General features: G+C 41.1%; 1 protein-coding gene across 7 annotated transcripts in view; it reads left to right on the plus strand.

Annotated features, from left to right (window-relative positions):
• KIF23 (kinesin family member 23) overlaps nt 1-13,588 on the plus strand; it is a 17,700-nt gene extending 4,112 nt beyond the window's left edge. The window contains exons 6-24 of one of the 7 annotated variants that reach the window (XM_015873424.2): nt 330-439; nt 1,162-1,332; nt 2,235-2,276; nt 2,688-2,800; nt 2,948-3,069; nt 3,627-3,729; nt 4,044-4,123; nt 4,209-4,328; nt 4,855-5,014; nt 5,495-5,662; nt 5,865-6,022; nt 6,141-6,314; nt 7,004-7,183; nt 7,541-7,846; nt 9,730-9,960; nt 10,574-10,656; nt 10,954-11,035; nt 11,151-11,221; nt 12,145-12,393. In XM_015873424.2, the coding sequence (XP_015728910.1) occupies nt 330-439; nt 1,162-1,332; nt 2,235-2,276; nt 2,688-2,800; nt 2,948-3,069; nt 3,627-3,729; nt 4,044-4,123; nt 4,209-4,328; nt 4,855-5,014; nt 5,495-5,662; nt 5,865-6,022; nt 6,141-6,314; nt 7,004-7,183; nt 7,541-7,846; nt 9,730-9,960; nt 10,574-10,656; nt 10,954-11,035; nt 11,151-11,221; nt 12,145-12,148 (2,478 nt within the window). In that variant the 3' untranslated portion in view covers nt 12,149-12,393. Of the gene's footprint in view, nt 1-329; nt 440-1,161; nt 1,333-2,234; nt 2,277-2,687; nt 2,801-2,947; nt 3,070-3,626; nt 3,730-4,043; nt 4,124-4,208; nt 4,329-4,854; nt 5,015-5,494; nt 5,663-5,864; nt 6,023-6,140; nt 6,315-7,003; nt 7,184-7,540; nt 7,847-9,729; nt 9,961-10,573; nt 10,657-10,953; nt 11,036-11,150; nt 11,222-12,144; nt 12,394-12,799 lie in introns of those variants that run through there. The other 6 variants (XM_015873423.1, XM_015873425.1, XM_015873427.2 and 3 more) reach the window with 6 other exon arrangements.
• The last annotated feature ends 1,039 nt before the right edge of the window (nt 13,589-14,627 follow it).

The following is a 14,627-nucleotide window of genomic DNA, read 5'->3' on the forward strand; positions in this document are numbered from 1 at the left end:
AAGTAATATAGAAAATGTTTGGCTTTTCTTTTGTGCAATTGATTTTTTTTTTTTTTTTTTTTTGCTATCCAAATATATCTGAAACAACACTGGAAGCTTTTTCCTTGGTAGCATGCTGCCTTGGCAGCCTTTGTGAAATATTTGTGTTTTTTAAGTACCTGTTTTCTGTCAAATGTACTTGGAATTAACAAGCAGATTGGGTGTTAGTGAGGGGGTGTGGTATTTGCTGGCTGCCAGACAGCTTGATCAAATAACTTGTCTTTTGCTGGCCAACACCTTATGTTCACTACCGTTTGTCATTATATTGTCTAAACATGTTCACTGTTCAGGTTTTTAAGCTTGATGACAAGAATGGTGTGGATGTTCAGTGTGAAGTAGATGCTCTGTTAGAGCGACAAAAAAGAGATGCCATGCCTGTTCCCAAAACTCCTTCTGGCAAGTAAGTGACTATTGTAACATGCAGAAAAAAGTAGCTAATGTAAATGTTGTTCTGAAACTGATTTTAAATTATCTTGGTGTCTTTATCTTATTCCTGGGGAGGAGGGGAAAAAAACCCAAAAGATATTCATGGCAATTTTAGTGTATTATGTTCCACGTAGGATGGAAAATTGAAAAGTGAAATACTTTGATTCTAAGCATTAGAACTGAGCAATATAAGGCTTTTTTTTTTTTTTTTTTTTTTTAAAATCCATTTCCACATAAGTAAAATGTTATGATTTGACCACGTAGAATGGGTTGGGTTGGAAGGGACCTCAAGGATCGTGAAGTTCCAGCCTCTCCACTGCAGCAACCTCCACATTTAATACCAGCCCAGACTGCCCAGGGCCCCATCCAAGCTGGCCTTGAACACCTCCAGGGATGGACGGGGCATCCACAGCCTCTCTGGGCAGCTGTTCCAGCACCTCACCACTCTTGTACTAAAGAACTTCCCCCTGACATCCAACCTAAGTCTTCCCTCCTTCAACTTAAAACCATTTCCCCTTGTCCTGCTATTATCTACCCTAGTAAAGAGTTGACTCCCCTCCTGTTCATTTAGGGTACTGTTAAGTTAAACTTGAGGATGTTTTGCAAAACAGTGAGCTTGCTGAGTGGTGTGTGATTGCAATCAGACAAGGTAGCTGGCTGTGGGTGCTCACAATCGCTTACTCTGTGTGTCTACAGGCGACAGGTAGATCCAGAGTTTGCTGACATGATCAACGTGCAAGATCACTGCAAAGCAGAAGAAGTTGATGAAGATAATGTCTACAGTGTCTTTGTCTCCTACATCGAGATCTACAACAACTACATTTATGACCTGTTGGAGGAGACACCATTTGACCTGATAAAACCCAAGTTAGTAGGAATAACAGTATTGATAAACTTACGGAAGTTATGCTTTTGTGAGGATTGCATGTCTTTGTTACTGTAGTTTCTGCAAATCTGCCTTAATTCAGGTGAATTGCTTCTAAAAATCACAGAGAATTAGGTGATGCCCGAGGAATCCAGACAATGCTATTGAAGTGTGCTGAGTTGTTCTGTTGCTGCTAGGATTTAGTGCTTGGTTTCCTAATGTAGTGGAAGATAAATAAGTAAATATTTCATTTCTTAGGCAACATACATCCTGCTGAGGTTTTAAGTGTATTCGTGCTATTCTGCAGGTGCTATTCCCAGCTTGTGACCACAGCTTGAAGAGCAAGCTATTCCATAGCTGGCGTTTTCCTCTGGAAAACTGCGTATTGGGCAAAAGCTTGTGTATTATTTCCATTCAATGACAATCATTTCCTTAGCAACAGAGATGAATAATCTCAAATGAAATTCTGGATGCTTTTTGGAAAGGTATCTACTTGGCCATGATCCAGAACCAAAGATCTTGTGATCTTTGGAACGGCAGTCTGTAAATCGAACTTATTTGAACATATCTGTGTAATTTTAAATCCGTTAAAGAAAGCTGTGTGTATCTACTGGTACGTGGGTTAATTAAGGAGCCGGCCAATCTGCAAAGACTAAACTAGAGTAAAACAAGCCATTACATTGAGAGCATTCTCCAGGATAGTGCTTTGAAACGGGTTTGAATATCTGAATGCTTTCTAAATAAGGATGAAATTTGGTTTAGTTTATTGCTTATCACATCCAGAAGTCAGCCTAGGGAAAGTCTAGGATTATTTCCATTTATAGAAGGTACAGTGCATTAAATATGAAAAGATCTTGGACACGGGCTGAACGACTTAATATTTCTAATCCTGTTTTTTTGGTAGGTGGAACAATTGCAACACTCCTGTTCGAAACGGTGACTTTATGTATGTGCCAAAGCATATTACTTGCAGTACTGAAGAGTGAATTTGTTTAGTAGAAGCAGAAAATACACTGACTCCTTATCTCTTCTTTGCTTTACTAGAGAATGTAGAACGCTGTTGAAGCCATCTTGCTTCCATATGAGCCATATGCATGTAGTAAAGCAATAGCTGCCACACAAACCAATGATTTTCAGTAGAATTGCAATTAAATGAAGCTTCTAAATTAGTAGCTGAAGTGTAACTAATCTTGGCTGAGTGTGTGTCCTTGTACTTCTGCTTCCATCTGCTGTGTGGATAATTGATGTATTTAGACTGAATTGTGTACTTAAATAAGAGAGCTTGCCTGAGATGATATACTACTGTATATCCAGCTCCACTGAAACGTAGTGCTTTCCTTTCTTCCTTGCCCTCAAGACCTCCACAATCCAAAATACTTCGGGAGGACCAGAATCACAACATGTACGTCACAGGATGCACAGAAGTAGAGGTGAAATCCACAGAAGAAGCTTTTGAAGTCTTTTGGAAAGGTAAATAATCTTGAAATGTAACTTAAAAGACTGTATGCCTGCATGGAGTTTGCATTATCCTGCTGAAAACAGAACTGGCTGTGGTAGGTGGCAAATCTGTTGCATGAAGCAGGTGTTTGGAGGGAGCATTGTCATTCTTTCAAACAGGGCAAAAGAAGAGGCGTATTGCAAACACTCAGCTGAATCGAGAATCTAGTCGATCTCACGGAGTCTTCATTATCAAGTTGGCTCAGGCACCTCTGGATGCAGACGGAGATAATGTGCTGCAGGTAAATTCTGGGGCATGCTATTAATGGGCGAACTGTGTGTGTGTGCATGTATGATGCAGAGGTGAGAAAAAGGTGAATCTTGCAGCATGGCCTACTGACTTAAGCTTATGCATGTTGAAACTTGCAAATTTTTGGTAAAGTGAATCAAAATTACAGAGTTTCTAAAGTATTTGATTTCTTTCCTTCCTGTGAACTGAGCATTAAGGTGAGCAGCAAAGCTGCTCTTTCATTTATTTTTCCTCTGTTTTGAGCAAAACATCTTATTATAAGAATATGACTTAGAGGCTTTGAACAAGAGTGCTTGATATAATCTGTCTTGTGCCATGAGACAAAGGATTTGATAAACTTGTTAACCAAAACCCTAGTGAGGTGTGGATTAAGGGCTATAAAAACACTCAGTCTTAGTCTGAAGGTGCAATATGTGTTTGTTTTAAGTGTGCCTGCTGGCTTGCAGGTATGAGGGATGTTCCCCTGCACCCCACCCACCCAGTGCCCCCTTAGAAAGCAGGGAATATAGAGCTAATGATTAGCCTAACCCAATTTCTTTCCCATAACAGGAGAAGGAACAGATCACTTTAAGCCAGCTGTCCTTAGTTGATCTAGCTGGCAGTGAAAGGACTAATAGAACAAAAGCTGAAGGGAACCGGTTGCGAGAAGCAGGTACGTACCATGTTAGACAGCCTGTTAGTTTTATAGGCTGGGCTATGCATGTGTTAATCTTGTCTCCTGGTAAAGAGGCCTTACGAAGAGTCATTAAGTGTTCTGTTATGATGTTTGGTTATCTATTTGATGGTCTTCAATTCTCCAGTTTGGAAACTGGGATTTTTGGCAGCATTTATTGTGTTTGTGGGTACTTCAGATTATTTGGAAAGGCTATCAGTAACAAATGACTTAAAGGTGCAGACAGTTTATCTCAAAAATAATTGGAAATGTGATGTGAATAGCTGCTGACTGTTTTATATTATTATTTTAAGGTAATATTAATCAGTCATTAATGACGTTAAGAACATGTATTGAAGTTCTACGGGAAAACCAGATGTGTGGAACAAATAAGGTATGCAACCTGCCATTCAATTACCCTTTCATTAAGAGCTGATGTAATAAAAGCTCACCAGAACTTCCTTCTGCTTTGTTTTTAGATGGTGCCATACAGAGATTCCAAACTGACTCATCTCTTCAAGAACTATTTTGATGGGGAAGGGAAAGTGCGTATGATTGTATGTGTTAATCCTAAAGCTGAGGACTATGAGGAAAGCCTGGTAACTTTCTTGCATTTCTTATCCTTGCCTACTCTACTTTCACATTTAGCTCTGAATTACTGTACTAGTTTAGTAGGTGGCAGGGATGTTAACTTACACTGCTTGAACGCTTCAGGCAATCAGATGTAGTACTGCAGGGCAAATATGCCCTCTGAATCTTATTTTTTCCTCTCGAAAATGCAAGTACTGCTTGTATGAAACATAGGAAGTTTCTCTTACTTACAGCAGTCCAGATAGCTGTATTTCAGTGTTTCATCTCCACTAGGACAGTATTTGCAAGAACTGAAGATATCTTCACAGTCAGGTTTATGTTTCTTTGAGAGGTGAAGGGAGGGAAGGTGATACTAGAGATGGATTTTTAGATGCTCTACTTCAGATCTGGAAGCTATCTAGCTGGAAAATACTTCAGATTCTATGTCGATAGTGTCTGCTAAAACTTCTGTTGCTCTAAAGTATCACTATCAAACTTGCTTTGGACAGTTGCTGTTTTATGGCATTGTTGAGATTTGCTTTTGTTCTTTTGCAGCAAGTCATGCGTTTTGCAGAGATGACTCAGGAGGTGGAGGTTGCAAGGCCTGTCGACAGACCACTGTGTGGTTTAACACCAGGACGGCGCTTCAGGAATCAGGCCTTCAGAGAGGAGCTGGCACGGAAACTGGAGATTCGAGGCGGCCCAATTAATGGAGGTAAACAGGAGAATGCTGAGTGTTCACAGCACACGCGTTTAACTGTTAGTGGTGAGCTTTCTCTGTAGTAGGTGCACCTGAACTGCTCTTTTTATGCTGTGCTATTGCTTACACAGTAATTGGGCTTACACTACAATTCTCAAAGTAATTCTTTGTTGTTGATGATGAGCTGAATTCAGGGTCCCATTACTGCAGCTCTGGAAAAGAGACTGTGCTGAAGATAATACTTCGCTCTTGTATGCTCTGGGTTTGCTTTAGAAATTAGGACTTGCCTGGAGGTATTGTAAGGAATGAATCAAAAATGTCACATTTAATCTGTTCTCAATACTGTCATCTATTCTGAAAACATGTAGCTCTCCTTAATAATTCTACATTCTGTCTCCTTCGTAATTCTGTGGAATGATCTGTGGCTGTGCACTGTCATATGAGAACTTTGTTCTCTAGCTTGCTGACAGACTTCCTTGGCTTTAAATCTTACAGAAACAGAAGAGCAATCTGCTTTAGAAATATTATTGCCGAGCTTTCCTCCCCTGCCTTCATGTGAGCTATTAGACATTAATGACGATCAAACACTTCCAAAGCTTGCTGAAGTCCTGGAAGAACGCCATAAACTACGACAAAAGTTGTCAGAGGAGTTTGCCAAAAATGGTAAGAATTTGAGCACTGACATAGAGCTCGATTTTTGGTGCCCTCGTTGCTATTCAAACATTTCTTATGTACTAATGAGGAACAATGATCTTGTTTAGGTTGATGGTTTAAAAACCCTCTCATTGAGGTAATTGAAGTAGCTGGTAGTATCAAGTTAATAGGAGACAGGATGAGAAAGTAAAGTATGTTGACTCTCTTGCAGCGCTTACATTTAAAACTATACTGCGAGAACTTGATTCCAGCATTATGTCCAAAGAAAACTATGTGCAAGGAAAATTGTCTGAAAAAGAGAAAATAATAACAGGACAGAAAACGGAGTTAGAACGGATGGAGAAGAAAATTAAAACTTTGGAATACAAGGTTAGTTTTCTAACGGATAACAAATGTATTCTAGCACAAGCAAACATCACTTGTGCTTCTGGGCTTAGATGGTTGTGTTGCCTGGGGCCATAACAAAGATCTTCCTCTCTTCCTCCAGATTGAGATTTTAGAGAAAACTGCTACTATTTATGAAGAAGATAAGCGTCACCTTCAGCAAGAACTTGAAAGCCAGAGCCAGAAACTGCAACGTCAGGCTTCTGACAAGCGTAGGTTGGAGGCACGGCTGCAAGGCATGGTTGCTGAAACAACCATGAAGTGGGAGAAGGAGTGTGTGAGTATACTGCCCTACGTATGAGAGCTGTCTAAGGGAATAATGCTGGAGGGAGTTGGGGAGCTTGCTTGTTTTTTAAGGTTTTTCTTTTTTTTTCTTAATACTATTAAGAGTGAAGATACATTTGGATTTTAACTGGGGACTTGAACAGATATTTTCTTCTTATATAAATGTTGTATGATGGGATGAATTCCTCAATGGCCCATGATGCAACTAGAGCAGCTCTCTTGTGCACTTTGTTTTGGTATCTGGAACTTGTTCTTTTGGGTTTATGGCTCTCTGAGGAGTGATTCTTTTGTTCTGGCAGCTGTCAGGAGAAGCCTAATATCAGGCTTTCCCCATTATCCTCATGTAAACTCTTGTTCAGATATGCCCTTCATGAGCAATAAGGAAAGAAAATCTGAGGAATTAATTTGCTCTACTACAGGACTGTTTACTTCTTCAGGGCTATCATTAGATCTACAGTTAGACAACGGTCTGATTTACCCTCATAATTTAGGAAGCAAATTATTTATGGTGTTAGACATAACCTTGGCAGTCTTTTTTGTTAGCTTGTTTACATCATTACTTTCATCAGCTTGTATCTCAGAGGGAAAGAATGTCCTTCCATGTAGAATATAGAATTATTTGCAAACTTGTAACCCAATTACTCTGTGTCTGTAAAGCTTTTCTTCTCTTGGTCTTTGTAGGAGCGTCGTGTAGCAGCAAAGCAGCTGGAAATGCAGAACAAACTTTGGGTCAAAGATGAAAAACTGAAGCAGCTGAAGGCCATTGTTACTGAACCAAAGAGCGAAAAGCCAGAGAGGCCTTCACGGGAGAGAGACAGAGAGAAGCCTATTCAGAGGTCAATCTCTCCACCACCAGTACCTGTGAGTTGCCTTTAGTGCACTACTTGGTAAAGGGACACGAGTACTTGTAAAAATGAAATAAAATACAAAGCTCTTTTCTCTAGTGGCTAGAAAATGTTTCCCAAGCACAGAATTTGGGTTTAAACTGCTTTTGAATTCTCCTTCTCCTCTTGTATTTGTATCTGTGTTTTTTATTTGTGCTCCTACTTTCCTAATGCCTTCAAAGTTGAAGATCGTCTGATTCTTAGTGCTGTCACTGCTCTCCGAAGCCATGAATTTCGGTAGCTACATTGAATATTGACAATGTGCAGTGACGCTGTCTTATTGCCTTGTGAGCTGATAGTTCTGTGTTGTTAACTGCTTTCCCATTCTCTTTAGCCTTCTAGTAACTTTATTACTCAGGTTCCTAACAGCCAGCAGTTCGTGAGCAACCAGCAGGTGCACAGACGTTCAAATTCTTGTAGCAGCATTTCTGTGGCTTCCTGTGTTATGGAGTGGGAGCAGAAAACACCTTCGCACAAGCATACCGGTGGCATTTCTAAAACAAGGACTAGACAACAAGAACCAGGACAAAGTAGAGACTGTAACACCTCAGACAGAAGGCGAGGGATGTGCTGGACTGGAATCACTGAGGTTCCCAAGCGTAGAGATGAGCTAGAAATAGAAGAGGATCAATGCTGCAGGGTTAGTGCTGCTCCTGTCAAAAGCTGCATGTAGTGTTACGTAGTCTGGCTCAAAAGTTCATCACAACTGCTCTCTTACACTGAGTGTAAAAGAGGTTTTAGCATTTTCCCCTAAATGTAGGGGAGTGCGGTTTCCAAGTTGAGTCTCACTCTTTAAATCTTTAATTTGGCATTAAAAATCTTTAGAAAGCACTTCCATTTCTGGTTAGTGTGTAAATAGCTGCGGAAAGGAGCTCTGAACTAAATGGGCTTTTCTTTTTTTCCTAGCTCTAAATGTTTTTGTTTTAATTTGTGTCTGTCTCCTCAAATCTATCTTACAGCCTGCAACTTGCTGTAATCCTTTTTGGGCAGCTTAAAAGGTGGTCTTATGAGCCAGCCACATGCAAATGTCTGCTAGAAATAGTGCTTAGGCAAACTCCTCACTTGAATAGCTGTTAACTTTTGTTCTCCTAGAATAGTCTTTCCAAATCTTCACATCTGCATTAAAACTGGGGGCTTTGCTTGTAGTTGAGAGATGCTTTTCCATCAAATTACTGTGTGCAAATGTTTGTATCCGCGGTGTCTCTATCATGATGTAACTGTCACAGTGGCTCAGGTAAAGCCATGAGTATTGTACTACATCATACTCCCAGGATCAGAGCTCTTGAGAGGCCTTCCCGAGAAGAGGGAAGCTTATCATGGTGGGATTCATTTTTGGGGCAGTGTTTTCAAAGGGCTAGCAAGTAACAGGAATTCTGAAGTATGGGAAGGGATTTAAGCAAATGCTGTTCCAGTTAAATAAAACACAAATCACCAGCATCGGATTATGGGACACATTCTCTCCCACAATAAAATGTGACTGGTAGTAATGTCTTCCTTTGGACTTGTAGATTTCTAGGGCACCCTGGCAGAGTTACTTCCCACTACTCCACTAAAAAGAGGAGAACTCTTGAGTGTCTTATTCCTAATGTTCATGTAAAACAACTTTGAAAGCCACGAATCTCTGTATTCATTTAATCTTTAGAAGCTGCTGTAGTAAGAGCTTTACTTGTGAAGGGCACAGCTAGTCTCATGGCTGTTGCTGAGAGAAATCCCAATTGCTGCTCATCACCTGAAAGCAGAGTGGAGGAATCTGCGTTTGTAGCTTTGGGTTATTTAACATCACTACGATTTACAGAGGTCTGTACATTAGTGAGTAAATAGAACAGAGAGAGCCTGCAGTGTTCTTTCAAATGCCTGTTCAAGGATTTTGAAAGGACTTAGGTTTTTAAACAATTTTCTGGTTTACCTGAGCAACTGACAACGTTCATGAGCATAAGTTAAAAATCTATGAACTTCCATTGCTTTGTGTGGATTTCCAGCAGCTGGACTTGGAAGCAGTAATGCTAGCAAAGGGCACTCTACTTTTTTTCTCTGCTCGTAATACTTCTGAGTAAACAGAGGCTTTGTCTCTACCAGAGGTGCTGGAAATCCATACTCAATCTGTTCCCTTTGCTACATCAAGATTACATCTTGATCCATTAGAGCATCTGTGGAAACACTTCCAAATTTATCTTTTCAGGTCGGTTAATATGTTCATGGCAATCAGATCTGGGAAATCTGGGAAGAGTGCTGCCAAAGAGAAAGATGTTCTCCTTGTGGAAACCCTGCTATGCAGGGAGTGCAACTGATTGGATAAAACCACATCAAATTAGTGGGAAACAGTTGGCACAGAAATAATCCATTAAGTATTTTTTGCAAGGCTTGTGGAGCAGTATGTTTCAGGTGGATTCTAAAAGGAACAAAGCTTTGATCTTCAAATAATTACATCTTAACCAGACCTGCGAAAATCAGTTTTGCTAATGATATCCTTTGAGAAGCTTACTGTGTGCTGATTTCTTCTGATTCTCTTTCCACTCTGATCAGAACGCGCCTCCAGTTCGTCTCAGGCACAGACGGTCGCGCTCAGCTGGGGAGAGATGGGTAGATCATAAGCCACCTTCTAATCTGCCCACTGACACAGTCATGCAACCACATGTCCCTCATGCCATCACAGTAGCAGCTGCAAGTGAAAAGGCACTAGCTAAGTGTGACAAGTACATGCTGACGCACCAGGAGCTAGCCTCTGATGGGGAGATTGAAACAAAACTAATTAAGGTAAAGCAAACACCTCTGTGGTAAACTTGTGATAACCCTGTCAAATCCTATTTCTGGCATTGTATTTGTGCTACAGGCTTGTGCCTTACAGAAAGGTATGTTTGACCCCATGTGCTGAGAGATTGGACTTGCAAGTTTTGTGCTGTTGGATTCAAAGGAGATTTTAGAGTCTGAAAATGCTTTTCTTGAACTTAGTCATTATTTTGTGTATACATCATCACATACTTATTACTTGATCACCGTCTTGCTTGAAAGTAATTAAGGTTTCTTTTCCCCTCCAGTAAAACACAATAATCCATTCATAATGAAAATTTCTTAGACTGGTGACTGCAGCTAATCTTGCAGAGTCGCTCTTGTTGGAATGATATTTGGTTTAGATTAGTGAGTGGCTGCAGTGATGGATGCTCAAATGCTCCATAACGGAGTTCCTAGTATACAACTAATGAGAAATCGGTGGGGTGACTTAGGCTTCAAACTCTTGTGGGTGTATGTATGCTCAGGAGCTTGAAAGAAAGCTGTAGCTGTGAGTGGTTAAGTTTTCATGTGAAAACTAACAGCGTAGCTGCCACAGTAACCTCATGGCTGTAACTTGTTAACTGCTTTTGGCTCCCAGGGTGATGTTTTCAAAACCAGAGGTGGTGGACAGGCTGTGCAGTTCACAGAGATAGAGACTCTCAAGCAAGAATCTCCAACTGGGTGAGTTGTGCCCTTAACTTTGGGTTCTGATTCTGTTGGAAGAGCATAACCTTGGTAGTTGATGTGTAACTGATTCTGGACCAAGTGGTTATGAAGTTGTTCTGTCTAACTCAAAATTATACAAAAGTAATTCTGATGAGCTTTTAGGTACTGATGGCTGGTCTGCTGTTGAGAGAAAAAGTATTTAATTGAGAAGTATATCATGTATTCTGTTGTGCGTGAGAATCTTGTGAGTTTTTTAAAGAAAATGATGTTCCTATAATGTTTTTTTTGTTTTTCCCTATCCTTGTCTTACAGTCGGAAGCGAAGATCATCACCTTCCAGTGCTGATCCACCAGCGGATGCTGCAAATGCTGAATGGACCGATGTGGAAACCAGAGTAAGCTACAAAGGAGGGAGAGAGATATCTCATGTTTGATCTTGATGAGGGCTTGGAGTGGTGTTGATAGCTGGGTCAGGTTAGGGTTAGAGATTGACTTTCTGTGTCTTCTCAGTGTTCTGTGGCAGTGGAAATGAGGGCGGGATCTGCCCTTGGACCTGGATATCAGCATCACGCTCAGCCCAAGTAAGTGCCTCTCTTCTCTAGTTTGTGCATTGTTCTCTTTTCTGGTAACACCTAAAGTGAGACAACACTTTTTTTTCCCTTCACCTTGTTGCCCTTCCTGCTTTGGGTTTGTGATGCATATGCTTTTAACATACTGTGAATAGGCTTGTTGAGTGTTGGAAACACTGGCTGTACAGATCCATAGGGGACTTTTACCCAGAAGGTGTGTTCTGGCACATTCTCTGGCATTTAGTGCTGTGAGCAGAATGTCAGGTTTGATCTTGTCCCTCTGCAGCAATTCAGAGTGCTCTTAGCTGGACTGTAAAAAGCTGGGGACTGTAGCGTGCCTGGCAGGTCACAACTGGAGTGGGATCAAAGGTGACAGTGGCATAGGACTGTGCTGCATCCTTTTCCAGTCCCTCTAGCCTTTATCAGATTCTGATGCAGTTAAAGCAAAACCCTCATCTTTGTAGCTTCAGGTTAATTTAAATAAGGTTACAGATACCTCACCATTCATTTTGGTGCCTCAGTGAGGGAAGTGAGGGAATCGTTGGGTGTACTTATTAGCTGCACTCAAGTATACTATTTCAGCTGCTACCCGCAACGCAACTGTTAAGGCATCAGCTGAGAGGTGTGGGCTTTAGTCATGCTAGAAGCAGCTTTCTTCCTCTTTAGGTGCACAGATAAGTCTGAGTTCTTCAGGGCTCTCATGCATTTTAATGTGATGGGATCAGAGTTGCAGTTACACAGCAAACATACCAGATCAGGAGCCTCAATTTGTAGGAAAAGCTGAAACGATGTACTTGGTAAAGTTAGTGCCTAATGCTTGAACCAGGCATCTAAAAAAGATCTCTTGTCTATAAAGGAAATGTTGCAGATGATCTAGTCTTGCTGAACGAGATGTTGCAGAACAGAACTAAGTATCCAGGTTTGGACTCTTGCAGATAGGTGCTGGCTGTGGAAGTCACCTGTTCAACTCAGGGGAAGACAATTGGCAGTTATGCAAGACATGTTTACAGGGAGGAGAGAGGGCTGGAGAGGTAAAGAGGTTCCTACAAAGCCAAAGCAAACCAAACCAATTATCTTCGGAATCAAAATAGTAAGAATTAGTAAAACACAGGTTCTCATCTCTTGTGTGATGCGTGTTATTTGTACATCAGGGGTTTAGAACTGCAGTGGTAAGTTGTTCTGGGGAGCTTCTGAATTGAGTGGTTCCTGTTCTGGCTGAGGTCACCAGTGTCTCGCTGTGGAGATGTGAGCTCCATCACACGTCTCACAGCCTTTTCAGGGTGGCTGCTGCTACTGGCAGCCTTGCTGTGGCCTTGCAGTACTGTAGGCAATCCTGTAGCCTTCCTGCATATTGAATTGCAACTTCAATTTATTTGGAGTTGAAATAAAACTTTGTTTTAAGCCCATGGTTATTTTAAGAACAAGAAGGCAGAGTTCATCTGTTTCTGGATAAATAAGCTCTTTAGTTTGCTTGTAGCGTTTCTTAGCACGGGAAGTATATGAAATTTATGCATACAGCAGAGCAGGTAAATGGGTTATTGACTGCTGTGTAAGACGTGAAAGTTGTTTGATTGCCTTTTTTTCTTTTAGGCGAAGAAAGCCATGAACTTAATGTACTGCTGCGTTGGAATCTTGTTGATTTTTATCAGACTTATCTGCTGCCAGTGATAAACTTAACTGCTTTGTTATCACTACAAGCTTGGATTTTTTTATACTGGCCTGTGCTAGGCAATGGTTACATGGAAAATACTTTTTACAAACCTGAAGAAGAATATGAGGGAGAGCAAATACTTTCAGTGGACGGGGGGAGGTTCTACCATTGCACGCTGTGGACTTCTGAAGAAACCCTTCTGTCTTGTATGTATGAAGCCCTCGTTATTGAGCTGTACTTTTATGGAGTAATGACCCAAGGCTTCTTTTGGCTCTTTCTAGGATGTATTCTGGTCACTACCCCTTTCTGGTCAGGCCCTCTGTTTTGAAGAGGTGTAAATGCTGTCATTTATTCAGATGCAGTAACGCACTTTAAGAGTGTTCCTATGCCATTTCATATATTATTATAGCCAGCAGCAGCTTGGTAATGTACATTTCTTCTTGGAAGAATTACCTTTATAATTATTTAATATACAAATCAGCTTGTGAAAACAATTTCAATCTCAGTCTTTCAGTCTTTTAGTCTTCGTGGTGACAAAGCGAGAATACCAAGATGATGAGTAATAATGACTTGACATCACGTCTACTTTATTTTGTAGTGCAAGTAAGTGATTAAGTATTTTATATTTGTAGATATGGGGTAAAAAGGTAATGTGCTCACGGATATGGTGATGACCTTATATATGTGGCTCTGCAAGCATGTTAAAATAAATACTTTTATTCAATGGCTCTTACCAGTCATGTTTGTGTCTCACCACCCTATGCTAAACTACAAAAACTAAGGTGAGCCCTCCTGCTTGTTTTGTTTTTCCCTTTTATTGGAGGGGTTTCTTGTGAGTTTGATCTAAATGGGCAAATCCTGTGCTATAATGGAGTGGTGGGAGACTCTGCCATGGCAAGCTAAAGCCACTAGGTGGTGTGAAACAACCACTGTGGGGTGCTGGCCTTGGAATCCTGCACTCGCCTGCCCAGCCTGGAGGTTGGCTTTGCCCTGAGTTTCTCTTTTGAGCACTGCTGAGTTTTGGGGCATTGCTAACCTATGTGTTGTGTCCCCACTGCCACACATCTCCTGCATTGGCCAGGAAGGGCAGCCAGGAGAAATAACAGGGAAAGGCACTCATCAAGGCTGTACCCCTCTTTCTGGTGTTTAAATTAACTCCTTTACATGCATTAAAATAATGTATCTACTATTAATGATAAGCAAGCTGTCAAAGGCGTTATCTCTTGGATTTAGATTCAATCAGCCTGTCATCAGCATAAGTCATAACGAGAGTGTTTCTGGGGAAACCTGGGAGGGAGCCTTGGGAAAAGGGTGTTCAGAACTTTGTGAAAGGAAGCAGTAGCTGCACAATGTGGCTTCATCTGGGTTGCTTCAAAAGCAATGTAATGAGACATCCTGAGTCAGCTCTCAATGTGCTGCTTTCTCTGTCACTTGTGGTAAAGGATGTGTGGCTGAGGTGTCTGTTTCTCAGTCCTTGTCAAGTTCTGTGTCTCGACATGTAGTGCTTTGCAGGAGCTTTTCTCAGAAGCTCCATGTTTTGAATGAGAATTGCTGCAGCCACCTTGTCCAAATAAAGGTATATATAATATAAAGCAAATCTGAGACCTTGCAAAGGAGGATACCTGTGTCCTTGGCAGCGCTATGAGGAAGGTGGCAGCTTGTTAACAAGTTGTATCAAGTCTGTGACTCGTTCTTCACATGCTGCCCCTGAGATCTGTGTGAGCTGGCTGCTCGGGTTTGTGTTTGGAGAGCAACTGAGCTCAGCAG

The sequence above is a fragment of the Coturnix japonica genome, chromosome 10 (assembly GCF_001577835.2).
Source record: "Coturnix japonica isolate 7356 chromosome 10, Coturnix japonica 2.1, whole genome shotgun sequence".
NCBI lineage: Eukaryota > Metazoa > Chordata > Aves > Galliformes > Phasianidae > Coturnix > Coturnix japonica.